Here is a 26,490-nt window from a genome sequence, read left to right on the forward strand (position 1 = left end):
GAGGTAAATTTTTCTATCTTTATAATGTTAAAATTAATAAATAAAATTTGTATATATTTCCAGTGTGCAAATATGATATTCTGATATACATGTATAAAGGTGAAACATTATCATAATCACCTAATTAACATCCATTATATCACAGGTATAGTTTTTTATTTTTTCCTTTTGTGGTAACACGTTCTTAATAAAGTAAATCACAGTACATTAAAGGAGGGACAAGTAAATAAAATACATGCGTCTAAGATAAAGAGACTCTGATTCATACTTTTATTTAATTCCCCAAAATTTTCAGTTTGAATGCTAGACTGAATCAAAATGACTGGGGTAGTGTTTATAACCTTTTAAAAATCTAAAAATTGTCTATTCAAACAACTAGGGTAACACTAATGTATAAGGAATCTGTTCATTTGCTGAGTGTTAGTCGTTCAGTCATGTCTGACTCTTTTCAACACCATGGACTGTAGCTCGCCAGGCTCCTCTATCCATGGAAATCTCCAAGCAGGAATACTGGAGTGGATAGCCCTTCCCTTCTCCAGGGGATTTTCCCCACCAAGGGATTGAACCCAGTTCTCCTGCATTGCAGGCTAATTCTCTACCATGAGCTACTGGGGAAGCCGTGAGTAAATATAAAAGATGAAGCATTTTGTTAGCACAGAGTTCATGCAAAATACCTGATCTGTGTATACAAGCTGATGAAGAAAGCAAATTAACCCTAGAGTGTATCAGATGTCTCTAACCTAGGTTGTCATTGCTATGAATTTTCAAAATATTTATGTCACTTTAGTCAATGACTGTATACACACAATCCTTCAAGCTAGGCTTCAGCAGTACTTGAATCAAGAATGTTCAGATTACAAACTGGGTTTAGAAAAGGCAGAGAAACAAAAGATCAAATTGCCAAGGGAAATTCTGGAAAAAAAACACCTATTTCTGCTTCACTGATTAAGTGAAAGCCTTTGACTGTGTGGATCACAAAAAATTGTGGAAAAATTTTAAAGATATGATAATGCCAGACCACTTGACCAGTCTCCTTAGAAACCTGTATGAGAGTTAACAAGCAACAGTTAGAACCTTACATGGAACAACTGATAGGATCACTTTTGGGGAAGAGGTACAACAAGGCTGAATATTGTCATCCTATTTATTTAATGTATATGCAGAGAACATCAAGTGAAATGCCAAGCTGAAATCAAGATTGCTGGGAGAAATAACAACCTCAGATAAGCAGATGACACCACTCTAATGGCAGAAAGCAAAGAAGAACTAAAGAACCTCTTGATGAGGATGAAAGAAGAGAGTGAAAAAGCTGGTTTAAAACTCAACATTCAAAAAATAAAAACCATGGCATCCAGTGCCATCACTTCATGGCAACTAGAAGAAAAAGTAGAAACAGTGACACATTTTCTTTTATTGGGCTCCAAAATCACTGTGGACAGTGGCTTCAGCCATGAAATAAAAAGATGTTTGCTCCTTGGAAGAAAAACTATGACAAACCTAGACAGTGTATTAAAAAGCAAAGACATGACTTTACTGACAAAGGTCCATATAGTTAAAGCTATATGTATGTAGTCATGTATGGTTGTGAGAGTTGGACCATAAAGAAGGCTGAGCACCAAAGAATTGATTCTTTCAAGATTGTGGTGCTGGAAAAGATTTTTGAGTGTCCTTAGGGCTGCAAGGAGATCAAACCAGTCAATCCTAAAGGAAATCAACCCTGAACATTCAGTGGAAGGACTGATGCTGAAGCTGAAGCTCCAATACTTTGGCCAACTGATGTGAAGAGCTGACTCAATGGAAAAGACCCTGATGCTGGGAAAGATTGAAGGCAAAAAGAGTGGAGGGTGGCAGAGGATGTGATGGTAGGATAGCATTACTGACTCAATGGACACGAACTTGGGCAAACTCTGGGAGATAGTGAGGGATAGGGTGATATGGTGTGTTGCAGTCCATGGAGTGGCAAAGATTCAGACACAACTTAGTGGTTGAAAAATAACAACAACAAATAAATGATGAGATAACTCATTTTTCTTGAATCTGCTAATACTAAATAAACTTGTTTATCAGGAGACTAGCATAAACCCAAACTAACTACACTGTGTGACTCTGTAAAGGGAGACTCAGAGTTAGCCAGAAGTCTTCTCATGGTTCTTAATTTGAATATCTTCCCAAATCCCCACTGTATACTTGAGATAGAAAATATTAACTCAATCTGACTGAAAATTTAATTAGAGACATACTTTATTTTATATATATCATATGTTCTTGAAATAACTTGTTCAGGTATAATGATAAACTTATTTACTTTCTTGCCTCTAGTCTAATCTACACATCATTCATGGCTTAATATTCTTTACCTTTAGTACAGTGCCTGCTTTAACATATATATTACTAATTTTTGGTCCATTGTACTCCATTTTGACTAATAAACACATATTAACCTATGCAAGTCTGAATTTGACCAAAAATTTGGTATGATTTGCCTTATTTCTAAATAATATAGGTTCCAATATGATCTTGAAAATCACTTGAGACTTAATCATCTGACTACTATGCCAAAGCCTTTGACTGTGTGGATCACAATAAACTGTGGAAAATTCTGAAAGATATGGGAATACCAGACCACCCGACCTGCCTCTTGAGAAACCTATATGCAGGTAAGGAAGCAACAGTTAGAACTGGACATGGAACAACAGACTGGTTTCAAATAGGAAAAGGAGTACGCCAAGGGTATATATTGTCACCCTGCTTATTTAACTTATATGCAGAGTACATCATGAGAAATGCTGGGCTGGAAGAAGCTATTCCAGACTATTAAGCTGGAATCAAGATTGCCGGGAGAAATATCAATAGCCTCAGATATGCAGATGCCACTACCCTGATGGGAGAAAGTAAAGAGGAACTAAAAAGCCTCTTGATGAAAGTGAAAGAGGAGAGTGAAAGAGTTGGACTAAAGCTCAATATTCAGAAAACTAAGATCTTGGCATCTGGTCCCATCATTTCATTGAAAATAGATGGGGAAACAGTGGAAACAGTGTCAGACTTAATTTTTTTTTTGGGGGGGGGCTCCAAAATCACTGCAGATGGTGATTGCAGCCATGAAATTAAAAGATGCTTACTTCTTGAAAGGAAAGTTATGACCAATTTAGATAGCATACTAAAAATCAGAGACATTACTTTGCCAACAAAGGTCTGTCTAGTCAAGGCTATGGTTTTTCCTGTGGTCATGTATGGATTTGAGAGTTGGACTGTGAAGAAAGCTGAGCGCCAAAGAATTGGTGCTTTTGAGCTGTAGTGTTGGAGAAGACTCTTGGAGTCCCTTGGACTACAAGGACATCCAACCAGTCCATTCGAAAGGAGATCAGTCCTGGGTGTTCATTGGAAGGACTGATTCTGAAGCTGCAATTCTAATTCTTTGGCCACCTCGTGTGAAGAGTTGACTCATTGGAAAAGACTCTGATGCTGGGAGGGATTGGGGGCAAAAGGAGAAGGGGACAACAGAGGATGAGATGGCTGGATGGCATTATCGACTCTATGGACATGAGTTTGAGTGAACTCTGGGTGTTGGTGATGGACAGGGAGGTCTGGCGTGCTGCGATTCACGGGGTTGCAAAGAGTTGGACACGACTGAGTGACTGAACTGAACTATGCTTATTCAGTTAAAGTGGAGAAGAGTACTGGGATATATGAAAGGAAGCATTTTATCCTGAAAAATACGAAACAATTTGGTAAACATTTTTTATTTTTCATGCTTTCGTTGGACTGACAGAGCATTATACAATGATTTTGGACCCACATTTGCAACTTGTATTAAGATATTAGTTGGGAATTTTGCATTGATTAATGAAAGTTCTCCTCAGAGTGTCTTCTACATCTTTGTTCCTTAGGCCATAGATCAACAGGTTGAGCATAGTGATCACCAAGATGTAAATCACAGAAGCCATTTTATCAACAGCAAATGTATGGCTGGACTTGGCTTGCAGGTACATAAACAATAATGTTCCACAGAACACGACCACTGCTGTCAGATGGGAACTACAGGTGGAGAAGGCTTTTTTTTTTTAATAAATTTATTTATTTTAATTGTGTATCTCCCCTTGGTTGAGATCATTCTGAGAATGGTCACGAGAATGAACATGTATGATACAAGAACAATCAAGAGGGAAAAGAGCAAACTGAAGCCTGAAAAGATCAAGATGATCAATTCTAACTCATGTGTGTCAGAACAAAGCAGAGATATCAGAGGGACAGAGTCACAGTAAAAATAACTGATGACATTAGAGCCACAGAAGGACAATTTAATTACTTTAACAGTGAGAAATAGTGACATGAAAGTGCTGTAGAGTTAGGGAGTAAGTACCAGCCCAAAACACACTCTCTGTGCCATGATGACCATGTAGAGAAGAGGTTTGCAGATGGCTACATACTGGTCATAGGCCACTGCTGATAGAATGAAGAGTTCAGTGATAATAAAAATCTCAATGAACGCCAGTTAGGTGGCACACAATTGTAGGAAATCATATTTTTGTGCACCACAAAGTTGACCGTCATTTTTGGGCCAATGACAGTGGAGTAACCAAGATCAGTAATTGACAAATGTCTAAGGAAAAAGTACATAGGAGTATGTAGCTTGGAGTCCAAATGGGTCAGGATAACCACGCCCAGATTGTCTCTCACTGTGACCAAGTAGATGACCGGGAAGATTCCAAAGAGAGGCACCTACTGCTCAGGATTGTCTGTGATCCCTGTGAGGACAAATTCAGTCATCTTGTGCATGTCAGTATGATTGTGTTTCTCCATGGTGTCCATCCTGGTTACCTGGGTATAAAATCAATACTTTATATTTTCAGTGGTATCATCTAGGAGAATTTAATACATGATATGTGAGTCATTTTCTTTATCTAAAATTATAAATACAGATTCATCTTCCCATCAGGTCAAAACTACACCCACCTATATTCACATTTCAATGTAAGTGCCTAAAGATCAGCTTTTTAAATTGTTATGTAAGTTCTGATATTAACCTTTTCATTGTTGAGACAATAGATTTCAAGTATATTCATCTCAACTGGAACCTATTATACAGAGTGAAGTAAGCCAGAAAGAAAAACACCAATACAGTATACTAACACATATATATGGAATTTAGAAAGATGGTAACAATAACCCTGTGTACGAGACAGCAAAAGAGACACCAATGTATAGATCAGTCTTATGGACTCTGTGGGAGAGGGAGAGGGTGGGGAGATTTGGGAGAATAGCATTGAAACATGTATAATATCATGTATGAAACGAGTTGCCAGTCCAGGTTCGATGCACGGTACTGGATGCTTGGGGCTGGTGCACTGGGAGGACCCAGAGGGAGGGTAGGGGAGGGAGGAGGGAGGAGGGTTCAGGATGGGGAACGCGGGTATACCTGTGGCAGATTCATTTCGATATTTGGCAAAACTAATACAATATTGTAAAGTTTAAAAATAAAATAAAAGTTAAAAAAAAAAAAAAACATATTTCTAGCTAAACAATTAGATAAGTAGCTGGGTTGTCCTATCCATGAAATTTCCCTTTTATAAAGCCCTGAATGATATAAGTAACTGCCAGCTTGATTGATCCTACTTTTCCCTTTCTGAATTTTATACTTCCTGTTCTTAAGTTTTAAATTAACCAATAATAATTTAATGTAGGCACCCCACCCTTGATCACAATAAAGGCAGAACCATGTTGTCCTCTCTTACTCTCACTCTTTCTTTCTTTCTCCCCTTAACCTCTCTGTGTGGCCTTGGGTGTGCCATGTACCCTCTCGAATGTGAATAACAAGACTTGTTTTTCAGTTACCTGAAACTTGTTGGTGGGGTGCATCTTGTAATCATAAAAGAATCACAAGTGATTTTCCAACCACAGCACTGGCTCTGACCAGGGACATGTCTGTGCAGCTCACCACAATAATAGGGGCCACTTGAGTGACCACAGGCAGTCCTAGTTGAAAGAATCACTATCAACAGGCTGAGACCAACACAAAGCACATTCATTGAAACTTTGGGAAATTTTACTTTAAAGGGACAAGACATTTTGAAATGATTGCTTTGATACAGCTTCTATGGCCTACTTGTTTTTACATGGTCTTTTTAAATACACCAAAAGATCTGTCTATTATATTTGAACTTTTAAAAAATCTTCAGATAATTTTAAAAACAAACATCTACACTCAAACAATAAACCTTATACTATTGACAATCATCTTATCTGTTCAAAGTTGCAAGGCATAATAAAAAGATTCTGTGTTGGTAGACTGATGAATTACATGGTAAGTAGAAAACCTGAAAATTAAACATAAATTTCAATACTTTTCATTTACTATAAACTCAGCTTGTTTATCCAATACAAAATGAAATGCCATAATGTTTTAATTTTCAAATTTTGCTATTAATATATTAATCCTAATTTGCCATAGTGATTGTTTCTGACAATTGAATCACCTCTAATGGTCTTCCAATCACACACACCCCTCTTCTGAAAAAAAAAAAAAGGGGGGGGGTGGGCTTGATCATTCTGATTAATTATGAATCTGGTTATTTATGGAGACCCATGTAAATAGATCCACTGGAAAGAAGAATGTAAATGAATACCAAGCACTGATAGGGAACTGATAGTTTACCAGGAACTTTCCATGTATTAATTCACACGATCCACACAATAACTTTAGAAAGTAAACAACAGTTGCCCCTGGTACTTGTGGGGAATTTGTTGGAGAATCCACTGAGGATAACAAAATCTACAGATGCTGAAGTCCCATAGTCCACCTTCCTTATCCACTGGGGATACTCTATCTGTAGATTTGGCCAACCATCACTGGTAAACACAGTGGTGTAAGTGCTGAGGGGAAGAAAAAAAAAAAATATATATATATATATATATACACACGCATATAAGTGGACCCATATAGTCCAAAACATGTTGCTCAAGGGTCAACTATATTAGCATAATCCATTTACATGTCAAGAATAAAATAACTTAGTCAAGATCACCCAGACAATAACTGGCAGAATTAGAATGCAAATAAAAGTAACTTTCTTCAGAATATATTCTCATAAACATGGCATTTTTCTGTTCTACCATTGTCATCTTGAGTACATAGGCAATGAAAAATGGAGAAAGGGAGGCACCCAGTAAGCAAGGATAGAAAAATATCCTTCTTAAAATAGGTGGCACAGCTTCAAGTTCATTTGGAAAATTAAGATAGTCTAAATGCATTGCTTCAGAGTCCATACAAAATGTCTGTCCCATACATTAATCTTGTTGATTGGAAAAGTATACTTAAAGGAAAGAGACAGTTTTGCAGAGCATAATGCCTTCAAGATCTTTGGTGATGATTGGGTTTAAGCTGTATGCCCTGAGAAATTTGCAGACCAGTGTTTTCTACTTACCTTACTGGAGAATTTGCATTGACTTTCTACTGTTTCAGTCCTCCTTGTCTATTGCAGAATGTTTTTAAGTATTTTTCTATCCCTTTGAGACTCATTTTTTTTTAAACTTTGAACTGATTCAAAGATTAAAAAAAAAAAAAAAAAAACACAGTGAACATAATTACCTTAGGGAGAGTGCCTTGAATATCTGTTAATTATTCTCCAAATGTCCCATTAGGAAAACTCAAAATATTTCATGCCCTGGTCTAATTGAATAAACTATAAAATTAGTTTATTTATATCTTTATATATTTGTAGTGATATATATATATATATATATATATATATATATATATATATATATATTTAGTGGTATTTATATCACTAAACATTGGGGAAAATAAATATATTTCTGTCAGTATCTCAGTTACACAATTTAATGCATGTATTAGGTATGTTACACACACACAGTGTATGAGTAAATGAAAAAATGACTTTGTAGAAAAAGATTATGCAATGTTTGATAACATAGCATTCATTAACCAAGAATGTTTTTGATGGATATATAATTATAGGTTGACACAAAACAATGTTTTATGGTATGTTGTTTCTGTAAAAAGATCAGTGATAACTCTTATGTATCTTTCATCTTCATCTATATTGTTCATTTCTATGTTATTAATGCTTTTATTTTCAGAAACCTAATATGACATGCCTTGGTGTAATTTCCTTTCTGTTTATCTTGCTTAGAATTATTTTAGCTCTGTATATCTTAGGATTATCTTTTTTAAAGTTTGGAAAAATTCTGGCCAATATATCTCTCATTGGTTTTTCAGTCATATGTATTTTCTTTTTTCTGTTTTCCTATTTGAATATACAGCATTTAGGTTTCTATTGTTCTACAGATCAATGAAACTATTTTCATGGTGTTTATTCAGTATTTTGGCTTTATGAGTACCATTATTGTGATGCGTTTAGCTGTAGCTATCATTTCTTTTTCAGTACACTATGCTGTTATGCTCATTCAATAAATATTTTGTTCCTCAGTTTAGTGTTTTTATTAAATGATTCAGTATATGGAACATATTTATAATATGTTTTAAAGTCATTGCCTGTTAATTATATATTCACTGACATTTCAGGATCTGTTTTAATTATCTCCTGGGTGGGGGGGGGGTCACATGTTCCTGCTTTTGCATTTGTCTAGTATTTGTGACTATATGCTAAATACTGTGAAGAAATACAGAATAATGAGTGCTGCAATTTTCTGTTGTCTTCCTAAAAGAATGTTAAATGTTTTAAACAAGAATCAACTAGCTTCTTCTGTGACTTGTTTTCAAACTATGTGAGTCTAAAGTAGCTTTTATTATACCTCTGAGATCCCTACTGGATGCCCAGGTGTAGAACAAGGATTCTACTCTCTGACTTTCTGGAACACTGATGTCTTCTTGTTCTGTGTGATCTCTGGGATTGTTTAGCTCACAATCCCATGATCATTATTTTAACAGACTTCTGCCCTTTCACTGTAGGCATGTCCAAATTAGTTTCAGTCACAAACTCAAGGAATATAATTACTTTAAATGAAAATGGATTAAATTCCCCAAAGGTTGAGATGAGTAGAATGATTTTTTTTTTTTTGATCCAAATGTCTGCATATGTAAGAGACTCACTCTATCTACACACAGTTGTTTATATTCAGGATATACAATACAAAATGATTGAAATGATGCCTTCCTAGAAAACAAACAAAAATCTTGGCAGAAACAAACACATAGTTTACTAAGTAGAGTTTAATAAGAGCTTCCTTTGGGATAGATTCAGGGTTCTGTGGAATCATTAAAGGAAACACTGTATCAACAGCAAGGAATGTGGGGAAGGAAGTGAGATTTCATTGAGATTTAAAGTATGAAAATTAACTGTACTGAATACAAGAGAAACAATTTACTTCTCTGTGTATTTTAATGAGCATTTGCTCTGGAGCCAAGAAGAATTATATATATTTTTTAGAAACATCATCAAGTGACATATGCCTTAATCATTTATTAAAATTGTATTTCTTATTGCATTATTGGATAGTAGATACAAAGTTTGCACTGATTTTTAAGGCCCTTTGGAAGGCATTTTTTACTTCTTTGTTCCTTAAGCTGTAGATCAAGGTGTTAAGCATGGGAATCACTAAAGCATAAAACACAGAGACCATTTTATCTGTATCAAAGGAGTGAATGGAGTTGGGCTGCATGTACATAAATAGTAGAGACCCATAGAACCAGCCACCAACATCAGATGAGAACCACATGTGGCTAAAGCTTTCTTCCTGCTCTCTGCAGAACACATTTGAAATACCGTTGTCAGGATCAGTATGTAGGACACTAGGACAACCAGGAGGGAAGAGATCAAATTAAACGCTGAAAACAGTAGGACAAACAAATCTATTTCTTGGGTATCTTAGCAGAGCATAAGTAACAAGGGAACATTATCTCAGTGGAAATGACTGATGACATTAGAGTCACGAAAAGTCAACGTAAAAATATTAACAGTAAACATGAATGCCTGAAAGATACTGTAGAGGTATGACAGCATATGACAAAGTCTCTGGGACATGATAACATTGTACAGCAGAGGGTTACAGATAGCCAAGTAGCAGTCATAGGCCATGGCTGACAAGATAAAAAATTCACTGATAATGAACATAAGGAAGAAATCCAACTGTGTGGCACATACATAATAGGAAATAGTATTTTGACCCACAACAAAATTCACCAGCATCTTGGGACAAATAACAGTAGAATTACCAAAATCAGTGAAAGCCAGGTGTTTGACAAAAAAGTACATAGTTGTGTGTAGCCAGGAATTCACTTGAGTTAAGATGATCATGTCCAGATTTACCACCACTTTGACTGTGTAGATGATAAGGAAGATCCCAAAAAGGGGAGCCTGAAGCTCAGTCTGCTTTGTGACTCCAATTAGAATGAATTCAGTCAGTGATGATCGATTCTGTTGGTCCATTTAGTTCAGTTAGCTTTTCTGGAAAGAAATAGGTTAGTTTTCCCATGATGTCATTTGATTAAGTATAATATTTGACTGGTTGGATTTCTTTGCAGTCCAAGGGACCCTCAAGAGTCTTATCCAACATCACAGTTCAAAAGCATCAATTCTCTGGCGCTCAGCTTTCTTCACAGTCCAAATCTTGCATCCATACATGACCACTGGAAAAACCATAGCCTTGGCTAGATGGACCTTTGTTGACGAAGTAATGTCTCTGCTTTTGAATATGCTATCTAGGTTGGTCATAGCTTTCTTTCCAAGGAGTAAGCATCTTTTAATTTCATGGCTGGAGTCACCATCTTCTGTGCTTTTGGAGCCCAAAAAGATAAAGTCTGACACTGTTTCCCCATCTATTTCCCATGAAGTGATGGGACCAGATGCCATGATCTTCATTTTCTGAATGTTAAGCTTTAAGTCAACTTTTTAAGTCTCCACTTTCTCTTTCATCAAGAGGCTTTTTAGTTCCTCTTCACTTTCTGCCATAAGGGTGATGTCATCTGCATATCTGAGGTTATTGATATTTCACCCAGTAATCTTGATTGCAGCTTGTGCTTCTTCCAGCCCAGGGTTTCTCATGATGTACTCTGCATATAAGTTAAATAAGCAGGTTGACAATATACAGCCTTGACGTACTCCTTTTCCTATTTGGAACCAGTCTGTTGTTCCATGTCCAGACCTGGGTGTTCTTTGGAAGGAATGATGCTGAAGCTGAAACTCCAGTACTTTGGCCACCTGATGCAAAGAGCTGACTCATTGGAAAAGACTCTGATACTGGGAGGGATTGGGGGCAGAAGGAGAAGGGAATGACAGAGGATGAGATGGTTGGATGGCATCACTGACTCAATGGACATGAGTTTGAGTGAACACCAGGAATTAGTGATGGGCAGGGAGGTTCACAGGGTCACAGAGTCAGACATGACTGAGTGACTGAATTGAACTGATATTCCAATACAAGCATGTGCCACCATTCATTAGTCACTGATGAATATTAGTGTTTTGGGTTTTTAGAAAAAGCCTAGTATAAACATTTCCATTTAAGTATGTTTGTGGGCAGATGAGTTAATTTCTTGTGGTTAGATCTAAGGGTGAAATTACTGGATCACAGGATAAATGCATATTTAAGCCTGATGAAAGTGAATGTGGAGAGTGAAAAAGTTGGCTTAAAGCTCAACATTCAGAAAATGAAAATCATGGCATCTGGTCCCATCACTTCATGGGAAATAGATGGGGAAACAGTGGAAACAGTGTCAGACTTTATTTTGGGGGGCTCCAAAATCACTGCAGATGGTGACTGCGGCCATGAAATTAAAAGACCCTTACTCCTTGGAAGGAAAGTTATGACTAACCTAGATAGCATATTCAAAAGCAGAGACAGTACTTTGCCAACAAAAATCTGTCTAGTCAAGGCTATGGTTTTTCCTGTGGTCATGTATGGATGTGAGAGTTGGACTGTGAAGAAGGCTGAGCACCAAAGAATTGATGCTTTTGAACTGTGGTGTTGGAGAAGACTCTTGAGAGTCCCTTGGACTGCAAGGAGATCCAACCAGTCCATTCTGAAGGACATCAGCCCTGGGATTTCTTTGGAGGGAATGATGCTGAAGCTGAAACTCCAGTACTTTGGCCACCTCATGTGAAGAGTTGACTCATTGGAAAAGACTCTGATGCTGGGAGGGATTGGGGGCAGGAGGAGAAGGGGACAACGGAGGATGAGATGGCTGGATGGCATCACTGACTCGATGGATGTGAGTCTTTGTGAACTCTGGGAGTTGGTGATGGGCAGGGAGGCCTGGTGTGCTGCGATTCATGGGGTCACGAAGAGTCGAACATAACTGAGCGACTGAACTGAATTTAATCAACAGTCTTGCCTTAATGAATACACTTTTCTTATATCAGAAATATTGAAATTTGCATCACTAGAGAATAATTTTAGAGAAATATCTTCAATATATTTAATAAGTAGTATGAAACTTGTTTTTGTTTCCTTGCTTTGTTTTGTAAATATGAAAGAGTGAGAAAATATAAACTTGGCAAATTTCAATTTTCCTATAAATATAATAAAAGATTGAAGTGTTTTTACTTTTATCTCATGCTTTAGCATTTTGTGAAAACCAAATAGTTCTCTCAGAGTTTAACATCTTTGTTGAATACCAATTGTTATTTTTGTAGAGCTGTACCCCATTAGATAATTATATATATTCTGTCAGAGCTCACTTGAAATGAATAACATGTTGATCATTGTACCGTTACCATAAAACTGGCTACTTAGAAGTCTCTTAATATGAAAATAATGTTTTCTACATCTCGGTGTGAGATGGGAATTTCATTTTGCCTCAATAAGGGATCTGGAAAGAATTATACTTTTACATTTATTTAAATAATCATTAAATATTAAATTATGTTAAGGGCAGGTCACAAAAAAGCATGTGGAGCACTAAAAAACTTAGAATTCAGAAAGAGTTAAAAAAGAAAGACAATACTCCCAGCTTCTGAATTTTCTCAATTTCCAAAATTCACATCTCTTTTGTTATGTGTCATTTGCTCTCTACTTTGCCCTCTATTAGAGATATCATTGTTTACATAAAACAAATATCAAGGTGATGTTTCAAAGATGCTTCTCAGCATTTTGTCTGTCATCTTATGGAATAACACTCAACAAATTAATATGAAGAGACAAGAAGAGAGGTCCTATTCCTGCTCGGGAATTATGGAGTAGTGGAAAACAAACAAAACGGTATCAGAAATGGTCTCATTTTACTTGGGCTTTGCCATTGAATTGAACTGGAACTTTGAATATGACACTGAAACATTGTTGCTATTGAAAATGAGGCATCACATGCAATATCCTGTCATTTTACCTGTAATGAAACATCTCTCATGACTCTCACCTGTATTTCTGACATGGCTAAGTGAGAAGAATTTATGGATTTCTTTCACTTTTTGAGACTCTCCCTGAGGAGATGCCAAGAAATTTGTTGATTATCCCTAAAATATTGAGAGCAAAACAACATACCTAGAAATTGTCTTTTAATTGCCTGGTACATTTTTCTTTCTTTTCTTACTTCCTGACTTCCTTCCTCCCACCCTCCTTCTTTCTTTGCATATATATCCTTGATTAAATCTTGCATCTATAGGGCATGTACAACCAAGAATCAGTATTTCCACAGGTTCTCCTCAAATTTGTGACTGTGGAGAAATTTTCAACATTGCTCTATTACAGTATTTACTATATTTAGGAAATAAAAATAATGCATTATGCTGATATGAGGTGTTGCCTCCTTGATTTGTTTTTACTTATCTCTCAGGGACAGAAATTAGTTACTTACTGTTACTTCTATTTCATCATGAGTTTCTATCACATGGCTGTTTACAAATTCCTCTTTGCTTTTTTATTATTCTTTACTGCATAATCTATCATTTTAGTTATCCCAGTCTGTGTTATCCCATTTAAATATCTCTGTTTCATCACATGCTCCCTGTGCCTGCATTTTACAACCATACCTCTTTCCTCCTCTGCCACCATTCCCAACCCTTGGTATCACTAATCTTTTTGATCTCTTCACTTTGTCATATAGAGAATAGGGATTCGAATTTTCTCTCAAGATAAATACCTTGAGAATTTTTTGTACTTTTGGGTGTATAGATGATCTGTTTCCTATGTTATTGAATAATATTCTTGATATTGAGGATAATTCGTTTAAATATTCACTTACTGACAAACTTGTGAGTTCTTTCCATTTTCTACTATGATAATCAGAGCTACCATGAATTTTCACTTAGAAGTGATTGAATTTTGGGTGATGAAAATTTTCTTTACTCCTCTACGTTCTTTTGACAGGAAATGGATGGGCATTTCTGCTGATTCTTGGCTTTGGCCACCACGAAAAAACAAATGAATACATAAATAGCTCAATTCAGTTCAGTTAAGTTGCACAGTCATATCCAACTATTTGCAACCCCATGGGCTGCAGCAAGCCAGGCCTCCCTGTCAATCACCAATTCCTGGAGTTTACTCAAACTCCACTGAGTCGGTGATGCCATCCAGCCATCTCATCATCTGTCGTCCCCTTCTCCTCCTGCCTTCAATCTTTCCTAGCATCAGGGTCTTTTCAAAGGAGTCAGTTTGTTGCATCAGGTGGCCAAACTATTGGTGTTTTAGCTTCAACATCAGTTCTTCCAATGAACATTCAGGACTGATTTCCTTGAGGATGGACTGGTTGGATCTTCTTGCAGTCCAAGGGACTCTCAAGAGTCTTCTCCAACACCACATTTCAAAAGCATCAATTCTTCAGTGCTCAGCTTTCTTTATAGTCCAACTCTCACATCCATACATGACCACTGAAAAAACCATAAATTTGACTACATAAACTTTTGTAAGAAAAGTAATGTCTCTGCTTTTTAATATGCTGTCTATGGTGGTCATAACTTTTCTTCCAAGGAGTAAGTGTCTTTTACTTTCATGGCTGCAATCACCATCTGCAGTGATTTTGGAGCACCCCCCCCCCAAAATAAATAAATAAATAAAGTCAGCCACTATTTCCAATGGTTCCCCATCTATTTACCATTAAATGATATGACCAGAAGCCATGATCTTAGTTTTCTGAATGTTGAGCTTTAAGCCAGATTTTTCATTCTCCCCTTTCACTTTCATCAAGAGGCTGCTTAGTTTTTCTTCGCTTTCTGCCATAAGCCTGGAGCCATCTGCATATATGATGTCCTTGATGTTTCTCCTGGCAATCTTGATCCAGCTTGTACTTCATCCAGCCCAGGCTTGTTAATGATGTACTCTGCCTGTAAGTTAAATAAACTGGATGACAATATACAGCCTTGACTTACTCCTTTCCTGTTTTGGAACCAGTCTGTTGTTCCATGTCCAGTTCTGCTGCTTCCTACCTGTATATAGATTTCTGAAGAGGCAAGTCAAGGGGTCTAGTATTTCCATCTCTTTCGGAATTTTCCACAGTTTATTTTGATTCACAGAGTCAAAGGCTTTGGCCTAGTCAATAAAGCAGAAATAGATGATTTTCTGAAACTTTCTTGCTTTTTCAATAGTCAAATGGATGTTGGCACTTTGATCTCAGGTTCTTCTGCCTTTCTTAAACCACCTTGAACATGTGGAAGTTCGTGGTTCAAGTGCTGTTGAAGTCTGGCTTGGAGAATTTTGAGCATTACTTTGCTATCATGTGAGATGAGTGCAGTTGTGTGGTAGTTTGAACATTCTTAGGCATTGCCTTTCTTGGGGATTCAAATGAAAACTGACCTTTTCCAGTGCTGTGGCCACTGCTGTGTTTTCCAAATTTCCTGGCATATTGAGTGTAGCACTTTCAAAGCATCATCTTTTAGGATTTGAAATAGCTCAACTGGAATTCTATCACCTCCACTAGATTTGTTCACAGTGATGCTTTGCAAGGCCCACTTGACGTCATATTCCAGGATGTCTGGCTCTAGGTCAGTGGTCACACCATCGTGATTATCTGCATCATGAAGATCTATCTTGTATAGTTCTTCTGTGTATTCTTGCCACCTCACTTTAATATCTTCTGTTTCTCTTAGGTCCATATCATTTCTGTCCTTTACTGAGCCCATCTTTGCATGAAATGTTCCCTGCTGCTGCTGCTGCTAAGTCACTTCAGTTGTGTCCGACTCTGTGAGACCCCATAAACGGAAGCCCACCAGGCTCCCCTGTCTCTGGGATTCTCCAGGCAATAACTAACACTGGAGTGGGTTGCCATTTCCTTCTCTAATGCAGGAAAATGAAAAGTGAAAGTGAAGTTGCTCAGTCATGCCCGACTGGTAGCGAGCCCATGGACTGCAGCCCACCAGGGTCCTCCGTCCATGGGATTTTCCAGGCAAGAGTACTGGAGTAGGGTGCCATTGCCTTCTCAAGAAATGTTCCCTAGGTATCTCTAATTTTCTTGAAGAGATGTCTAGTCTTTCCCATTCTATTGTTTTCATCTATTTCTTTGCACTGATCCCTGAGGAAAGCTTTCTTATCTCTCCTTGCTATTCTTTGCAACTCTGCATTCAAATGGGTATTTCTTCCCTTTTCTCCTTTGCTTTTCACTTCTCTTCTTTTCATAGCTAATTGTAAGGCCTCCTCAGATAGCCATTTTGCTTTTTTGCATTTCTTTTTTCTTGCAGAACGTCTTGCTCCCTGTCTTTTGTACAATGTCAGGAACTTCCATCCATAGTTTTTCAGACACACTGTCCATCAAATCTAGTTCCCTGAATCTATTTCCCACTTCTACTGTATAATGTAAGGAATTTGATTTAGGTCGTACCTGAATGGTATAGTGGTTTTCCCTACTTTCTTCAGTTTAAGTCTGATTTTGGAAATAAGAAATTCATGATCTGAGCCACAGTCAGTTCCTGCTCTTGTTTTTGCTGACTGTATAGAGTTTCTCCATCTTTGGCTACAAAGAATATAATCAATCTGATTTTGGCATTGACCATCTGGTGATGTCCATGTTTAAGGTCTTGTCTTGTCTTGTCTTGTTGGAAGAGGGTGTTTGCTATGACCAGTGTGTTCTCTTGCCAAAACTCTATTAGCCTTTGCTCTGCTTCATTCTGTACTCCAAGGACAAATTTGCCTGTTACTCCAGGTGTTTCTTGACTTCCTACTTTTGCATTCCAGTCCCCTATAATGAAAAGAACATATTTATTGGATGTTAGTTCTAGAAAGTTTTGCAGATCTTCATAGAATCATTCAACTTCAGTTTCTTCAGCATTACCGGTGAAATAGCTAAAGGTAAAGAAAAATGTCTTCTTTACACACTTAGTGGCTCTTTTCTGACTTAATTATTAGATTGACATAAGTTTAACAAGACCAAACCAAATTTGTTTTATTTAGTAAATTGTATATGTAGATGGGAGTTATCACCAAACTAATTAAGATCCAAGAAATGGGTAGGCTTAATTGCTCTTATATGGGCTTCTCAGGTGATGTAGTGGTACAGAATCTGCCTGCCAATGCAGAAGACAGAAGATAATTGGGTTTGGTTCCTGGGTGAGAAAGATCCCACGGAGTAAGAAATGATAACTAACTGCAGTATTCTCTCCTGGAAAATTCCTTGAACAGAAGATCCTGGTGGGCTAATCCATATGGGTTCACAAAGAGTCAGAAACAACTGAGCACAAAATTGTTTATATGCTAGGCCAAACCAAAAGCAGCAATTGTAGGCAAGTAACTAAAATATGTGGGAAGACTAAAGACAAACAACAGAGAAGGCAATGGCACCCCACTCTAGTACTCTTGCCTGGAAAATGCCATGCATGAAGGAGCCTGGCAGGCTGCAGTCCATGGGGTCACTAGAGTCGGACACGACTGAGTAACTTCCCTTTCACTTTTCACTTTCATGCATTGGAGAAGGAAATGGCAACCCACTGCAGTGTTCTTGCCTGGAGAATTCCAGGGACGGGGAAGCCTGGTAGGCTGCCATCTATGGGGTCGCACAGAGTCGGACACGAATGAAGCGACGCAGCAGCAGCAGCAGCAAAGACAAAGAAATTTAAATCTGAATATTCATTGAAAAGATTGCTGTTGAAGTTGAAGCTCCAGTACTTTGCCCACCTGGTGCAAGGAACCAACTCATCGGAAAAGATCTTAATGGTGTAAAAGATTAAGGGCAGGAGGAGAAGGAGGTTACAGAGTATGCGATAGTTGGATGGCATCACTGACTCAATGGACATGAGTTTGAACAAACTCCAGGAGATAGTAAAGGACAGGGAAGCCAGACATGCTGCAGTTCATGGGGTCACAAGAGTCAGACATGACTTAGTGACTGAAGAACAACATTTAAAATGAATAAAATATATTAGCAAACTTTATATATCTCTACATGTTTTGTTCTCTTTCTGGTTTATCTTTTCAGGGGCTATAAAATATACAGCAAGATTTATTTTAGAAATGTTATATTGGGATACATATAGTCACAGTTTATTTTTATCAAATCCAGATATTAGATTATTTTACTTTTTTCTGTTATAAAAGTCACACTTACTCACTGAAGATAATTTAGAAAAGTACATATCCAAAAATATTAATTTAAACATTTCCATGTTCTCAGAAGCTATCAATAAGCAATCATCATTTTACTGTATGTTTGTCCAACATATATTTTCCAAAAACCAAAATGTTCATATATTCATATTTGGAATGGTTATACTTAGTACATATTTTTCTTAGTAATTTAAAAAATAAGCTATATAAACTCTTTATATTTTACCTCATTTGAAAGACTTCTTATAATTATTCTTATTCCAATAAATTATTTAACTTAAATTTGATTGAATACATGTAGAATTTAATCCATGACAGTAAAAAAAAAAAGCTTACTCTATGATGTAAATAAAGTTTCATGAGTATTAAGATACTAAATATAACAAAAAAAAGTGGACATTTAGAAGGGTTAGGAGAATTCACAAGACATAATATTTATATAAATTGATACGTATCTTACTACACTTTCACTAGAAACATACTATAGAACAAATCATGGAATTACCTTCTTTTGCTTTTTATAAGAACAAATTGAACTTAATAAAATATATTATAAACTCTTATGAACCAATATTGAGGAAAGTCACACCATGAAAGAGACCACAAACCTAATTCAATATAGAATAGGCCTCTTATGTAAAGATGCACAAATATTAAACAAGAAATATTCTTGTTCTTCACAGAGGTAAGGAAATGTAACAACCTCATGAAACAAAGGTCCATATAGTCAAAGCTTTAGATTTTCCAGTAGTCAGGTACAGATGTGAGAGTTCTACCATAAAGAAGGCTGAGCAGTGAAGAACTGATGCTTTCATCCTGCAGTGCTGGAGAAGACTATTTTTAATTTTTATTATTTATTTATTTTACTTTACAATATTGTATTGGTTTTGCCATACGTCAACATGCATCCACCACGGGTGTACACATGTTCCCCATCCTGAACCCCTCTCCCACCTCCATCCCCATAACATCCCTCTGGGTCATCCCAGTGCACCAGCCCCAAGCTTCTTGTATCCTGCATTGAACCTGGACTGGCAATTCGTTACTTATATGATATTATACAGGTTTTAATGCCATTCTCCCAAATCATCTCCCCTCCCTCTCCCACAAAGTCCAAAAGACTGTTCTATACATCTGTGTCTCTTTTGCTATCTCGCATATAGGGTTGCCATTACCATCTTTCTAAATTCCATATATATGTGTTAGTATACTGTATTGGTGTTTTTCTTTCTGGCTTACTTCATTCTGTATAATAAGCTCCAGTTTCATCCACTTCCTTAAAACTGATTCAAATGTATTCTTCTTAATGAATTCTTCTTAAGAGCCTGAAGTCTTAATGGCTGAGTAATATTCCATTGTGTATATGTACCACAGCTTTCTTATCCATTCATCTGCTGATGGACATCTAGGTTGCTTCCATGTCCTGGCTATTATAAACAGTGCTGCGATGAACATTGGGGGTGCACATGTGTCTTTCAATCCTGGTTTCTTCAATGTGTATGCCCAGCAGTGGGATTGCTGGGTCGTATGGCAGTTCTATTTCCAGTTTTTTAAGGAATCTCCGCACTGTTCTCCATAGTGGCTGTACTTGTTTGCGTTCCCACCAACAGTGTAAGAGGGTTCCCTTTTCTCCACACCTTCTCCAGCATTTATTGCTTGTAGACTTTTGGTTAGCAGCCATTCTGACTGGCGTGAAATGGTACCTCATTGTGGTTTTGATTTTCATTTATCTGATAATTAGTGATGTTGAGCATCTTTGCATGTGTTTGTTAGCTATCTGTATGTCTTCTTTGGAGAAATGTCTATTTAGTTCTTTGGCCCATTTTTTGATTGGGTCGTTTAATTTTCTGGAATTGAGCTGCAGGAGATGCTTGTATATTTTTGAGATTAGTTGTTTGTCAGTTGCTTCATTTGCTATTATTTTCTCCCGTTCTGAAGGCTGTCTTTTCATCTTGCTTATAGTTTCTTTTGTTATGTTTATATCTTTTATCCATTTTGAGTTCATTTTTGTTCATAGTGTCAGGAAGTTTTCTAGTTTCATTCTTTTACAAGTGGTTGACCAGTTTTCCCAGCACCACTTGATAAAGAGATTGTCTTTTCTCCATTGTATATTCTTGCCTCCTTTGTCAAAGATAAGGTGTCCATAGGTACATGGATTTATCTCTGGGCTTTCTATTTTGTTCCATTGATCTATATTTCTGTCTTTGTGCCAGTACCATACTCTCTTGATGACTGTGGCTTTGTAGTAGAGCCTGAAGTCAGGCAGGTTGATTCTTCCAGTTCCATTCTTCTTTCTCAAGATTGCTTTGGCTATTCGAGGTATTTTGTATTTCCATACAAATTGTGAAATTATTTGTTCTAGCTCTGTGAAAAATACCGCTGGTAGCTTGATAGGGATTGCATTGAATCTATAGACTGCTTTGGGTAGTATACTCATTTTCACTATATTGATTCTTCTGATCCATGAACGTGGTATATTTCTCCATCTATTAGTGTCCTCTTTGATTTCTTTCACCAGTGTTTTATAGTATATATATATATATATATATATATATATATATATATATATATATATATATATATATAGGTCTTTAGTTTCTTAGGTAGATATATTCCTAAGTATTTTATTCTTTTCGTTGCAATGGTGAATGAAATTGTTTCCTTAATCTCTCTTTCTATTTTCTCATTATTAGTGTATAGGAATGCAAGAGATTTCTGTGTGTTGACTTTATATCCTGCAACTTTACTGTATTCATTGATTAACTCTAGTAATTTTCTGATGGAGTATTTAGGGTTTTCTATGTGGAAGATCATGTCATCTGAAAACAGTGAGAGTTTTACTTCTTCTTTTCCAATTTGGATTCTTTTTATTTCTTTTTCTGCTCTGATTGCTGTGGCCAAAACTTCCAAAACTACGTTGAATAGTAGTGGTGAGAGTGGGCACCCTTGTCTTGTTCCTTACTTTAGGGGAAATGCTTTCAATTTTTTACCATTGAGGATAATGTTTGCTGTAGGTTTTTCATGCATAGCTTTTATTATGTTGAGGTTGGAGAAGGCAATGGCACCCCACTCCAGTACTCTTGCCTGGAAAATGCCATGGATGGAGGAGCCTGGTAGGCTGCAGTCCATGGGGTCGCTAGGAGTCGAACACAACTGAGCGGCTTCACTTTCACTTTTCACTTTCATGCTTTGGAGAAGGAAATGGCAACCCACTCCAGTGTTCTTGCCTGGAGAATCCCAGCCACAGGGGAGCCTGGTAGGCTGCCATCTATGGGGTCACACGGATTCAGACATGATTGAAGTGACTTAGCATAGCATAGCATAGCATGTTGAGGTATGTTCCTTCTATTCCTGCATTCTGGAGAATTTTTTTCATAAATAGATGTTGAATTTTATCAAAGGCTTTCTCTGCACCTATTGAGATAATCATATGGCTTATATTTTTCAATTTGTTAATGTGGTGTATTGCATTGACTGATTTGTGGATATTGAAGAATCTTTACATCCCTGGGATAAAGCACACTTGGTCATGGTATATGATCTTTTTATTTTGTTGTCTACAAGAGATCTACCTCAAAACAGGGGACACATACAGACTGAACGTGAAGGGATGGAAAAAGATATTCCATGCAAATAGAGATCAAAAGAAAGCAGGAGTAGAAATACTCATATCAGATAAAATAGACTTTAAAATAAAGGCTGTAAAAAGAGACAAAGAAGAACACTACATAATGATCAAAGGATCAATCCAAGAAGAAGATATAACAATTATAAATATATATGCACCCAACATAGGAGCAAAGCAATATGTAAGACAAATGCTAACAAGTATGAAAGGGGAAATTAACAATAACACAATAATAGTGGGAGACTTTAATACCCCACTCACACCTATGGATAAATCAACTAAACAGAAAATTAACAAGGAAACACAAACTTTAAATGATACAATAGACCAGTTAGACCTAATTGATATCTATAGGACATTTCACCCAAAAACAATGAATTTCACCTTTTTCTCAAGCGCACATGGAAGCTTCTCCAGGATAGATCACATCCTGGGCCATAAATCTAGCCTTGGTAAAGTCAAAAAAATTGAAATCATTTCAAGCATCTTTTCTGACCACAATGCAGTAAAATTAGATCTCAATTACAGGAGAAAAAATATTAAAAATTTCAACATATGGAGGCTGAACAACACGCTGCTGAATAACCAATAAATCACAGAAGAAATCAAAAAAGAAATCAAAATATGCATAGAAATGAATGAAAATGAAAATGAAAACACAACAACCCAAAACCTATGGGACACTGTAAAAGCAATGCTAAGGGGAAAGTTCATAGCAATACAAGTATACCTCAAGAAACAAGGAAAAACTCAAATAAATAACCTAACTCTATACCTAAAGCAACTAGAAAAGGAAGAAATGAAGAACCCCATGGTTAGTAGAAGGAAAGAAATCTTAAAAATTATGGCAGAAATAAATGCAAAAGAAACAAAGGAAACCATAGCAAAAATCAACAAAGCCAAAAGCTGGTTATTTGAAAGGATTAAGAAAATTGACAAACCATTAACCAGACTCATCAAGAAACAAAGGGAGAAAAATCAACAAAATTAGAAATGAAAATGAGGTCACAACAGACAACACAGAAATACAAAGGATCATAAGAGATGACTATCAGCAATTATATGCCAATAAAATGGAGAAGACTCTTGAGAGTCTCTTTGGAATGCAAGGAGATCAGATCAGTCCATCCTAAAGGAAATCAACCCTGTGTATTCATTGGAAGGACTGATGCTGAAGCTGAAGATCCATTACATGGCCCTCTAATGGGAAGAGCCATCTCATTGGAAAAGACCCTGATGCTGGGAAAGATTGAGGGCAAGAGGAAAAGGGGGTGGCAGATAATAAGATTGTTAGTTAACATTACTGATTCAATGGACATGAGTCTGATCAAGCTCAGAGAGATGGCAAAGGACAGGGAAGCCTGGCATGCTGCAGTTCATTGGGACACAAATAGTTGAAACTGACTTACCTACTGAACAACAACATTAAACAAACAGAAGTGGTTGGGAATAAAAATCTGCAAAAATTATAAATGCAAAATTGAAAGTGACTGTGGGAGACCTCAAGAGATTTATTTTTTCTGCATCACTGAGATATAATTGGCTTACAGCATTGTGTAAGTTTGTGGTGTACAATGTGTTATTTGATACACTTACACACTGCAGCATGCTTACAAGTTAGCATGAGGTAATACCTCCATCAGTAGAAGGAGAAGGGAGTGGCAGAGGATAAGGTGATTAGATAGCATCACTACCTCAATTGACATGAATTTGAGCAAACTCTGGGCTTCCCTGGTGGCTCAGTGTAAAGAATCTGCCTGCCAAATGCAGGAGACGCAGGTTTGATCCCTGGGTTAGCAATATCCCCTGGAAAAGGAAGTGGCAACCCACTCCAGTATTCTTGCTTGGGAAATCCCATGGACAGTGTAGCTTGGCTAGCTACAGTCTATGGGATCACAAATAGTTGGGTGTTACTTAGAAACTAAACAGTAAAGATGGGATATAGTGGAGGGCAGTGAATCCTAGAGTGCTGCAATTTATTGTGTTGCAAAAACTTGATCTTAGTGATTGAACACCACCAACAATACCTCCATAATATTACCTTTTCTTTTGTGATGAAAACATTTAAATGCTGCTGTCTTAACTTTCAGGTATACACAGTACATATTGTTAACTATAATCAAGGAAATTGATCTTAATTGGAATGTTCACTGGTGCAGAGAATGAACTGATTCAAATAAAATATCGGGTTGATTTTGTAGATTACTGAATTACAAAGTGTGCTGAGTTAATAGGCTTTCTAGGGCTCATATATGAAAGTAACTTCACTGATAAGAACAGAACAGGACACTAACTTCCTCTATGCGGCATGGAAACATCTGGGAAAGTTCAGATAATTGCTGAGGTCAAGTCATTATGCTACACTGAGCTGCCCTGAAACCACAAAAAGTTTAGTTTTTGTGTTGTGTGCTCAGTCATGTCCAATTCTTTGTGACTCCATGGAGTGTAGCCCACCAGGCTCCTCTGTCCATGGAATTTTCCAGCAAGAATACTGGAGCGAGCTGCCATGTCCTTTTCCAGGGAAGTTTAATTTTTCATATGCCTTAGAAGTGTATGGAGGCTCAAACAGATAGATATTCTTACACACACACACACACACACACACACACACAGATGCACATGTTCAAACATACACATAGTCATGGGGAAGTTTATTCTGTTAGTTGAGAAAATAATCATTTAAATTCACCTTTTTTTTTTTTTCTAATTTTACTTTATTTTTAAACTTTACATAATTGTATTAGTTTTGCCAAATATCAAAATGAATCCGCCACAGGTATACATGTGTTCCCCATCCCGAACCCTCCTCCCTCCTCCCTCCCCATACCATCCCTCTGGGCCGTCCAGTGCACCAACACCAATCTACTATTCTTCCTTTCCCACACACAGCATACCCAATGTCCTTACCTGCTTGAATACTCTGTAGTGTCCTAATCAATTGTCCTGTATAATAACATTTACTTAATTATATTTATGATTAATTTCTCTTACTCAAATAAGGCAGATGTTTTTCTTTCTTTGTGCACTAGTGTAAGTACAGCACATTAAAGTGTTACTGGCACATAAAAAGCAATCTCTAAAAGTACATTGAACTTATTTGTACTTGCTATTCCATTTAGACACATAAAAAATGTCTGAAGCCCAGAATCTAAGTGATAGGAATCATATTGTATGTAGGCTTTAAGAGGAAATGTTACAAAGCTTATTCCACATCTTTTGTAGTGCATATTTTACATCTTTGTTCCTCAAACTGTAGATCAAGGGATTTAACATGGAGATAACAAGGGTGTAAAATATAGATGCCATTTTATCAGTGTCAAAGGATTGTTTAGACTCTGATTGCACATGCATAAATATCAAAGTCCCAAATAACACTGTGACTACTGTCAGGTGGGATCCACAGGTAGAAAAAGACTTGTGACTAGCTTCTGCAGAGTTCATCCTAAGAATGGCTACAAGGATGAGCAGATGAGACATAAGAATTATTGGAAGGGAGAGAAGCATATTAACACCTGAGGAGATCAGAATGATCAGTTCAATTTCTTGTGTGTTTGAACAGAGTGAAAATGTCAAGGGGAGACAGTCACTGTAGAAATGTTTGATGACATTGTAGCCACAGAAGGATAAGTTAAAAATCTTTACAGTGACAGTAAGAGACACGGATGCACTATAGAGGTAGGGGATTGCCACCAATATCCGACACACCCTTTGTGGCATGATGACTATGTAAAGCAAGGGTTTACAGATGGCCACAAAGTGGTCATAGGACATTTCTGCCAGAATAAAAAGTTCACTTATAATGAACATGATTAAGAAAGCCAGCTGTGTGGGGCATAAATAATAAGAGATTGAATTTTGACCCAATATAAAATTTGCCAACATTTTGGGTCCTACACCTGTTGAATAGCCAAGATCAGCAAGAGCCAGGTGTATGAGAAAGAAATACATGGGTGTCTGTAGCCTGGAGTCCACCTTAGTGAGGATGACCATGCCCAAGTTACCCACCACTGAGATTATGTAAATGATGAGGAAGAGCCCAAACAATGGAGCCTGCAGCTGAGGGCAGTCTGTGATTCCCATGAGGATGAATTCATTTGGCACAGTTAGATTTTGTGGTTTCACGCATGTTTATCAGGATACGTATTCTGGGTGTAGATATCAAGCATAATAAGCAGATTTTATGTATTATCACCTGGTAGATTTTTCATATGTGAAGCTTGTATAAGGAAAATACATCCTAACTTTCCAAAATAGGATATTTTTAAAAATCCCACATCCTATGTATAATAATATGCATAAATAAAGATAGAGACAGAGTCTGAAATATTCACTGGTTATTTTACTAAGCAAATAACAATTGCCAACATCTGAAAGACATATTGGTTATTGCAACTGGAAGGTGAGTGGTAGTTGCATATAAT

At 37.0% G+C, this 26,490-nt stretch overlaps 1 protein-coding gene and 2 pseudogenes across 1 annotated transcript; all 3 read right to left on the reverse strand.

The window, feature by feature from the left end:
* Positions 1-3,818: 3,818 nt before the first annotated feature.
* On the reverse strand, positions 3,819-4,800 carry LOC147352865 (olfactory receptor 8K1-like; annotated as a pseudogene).
* Positions 4,801-9,465: 4,665 nt separating this feature from the next.
* Positions 9,466-10,406, reverse strand: LOC147352866 (olfactory receptor 8K5-like; annotated as a pseudogene).
* A 14,843-nt stretch (positions 10,407-25,249) lies between these two features.
* LOC147352867 (olfactory receptor 8K3-like) lies at positions 25,250-26,194 on the reverse strand (the record flags this gene model as incomplete). Its single annotated transcript, XM_086361042.1, has 1 exon — positions 25,250-26,194. A coding segment is annotated over one exon (945 nt), but the record flags the coding sequence as incomplete, so codon positions are not given.
* Between the last annotated feature and the right edge of the window lie 296 nt (positions 26,195-26,490).

The sequence above is a fragment of the Bos grunniens genome, chromosome 19, assembly GCF_055505025.1.
Source record: "Bos grunniens cultivar Pamir isolate PY7600 chromosome 19, Bosgru_T2T1.0, whole genome shotgun sequence".
NCBI lineage: Eukaryota > Metazoa > Chordata > Mammalia > Artiodactyla > Bovidae > Bos > Bos grunniens.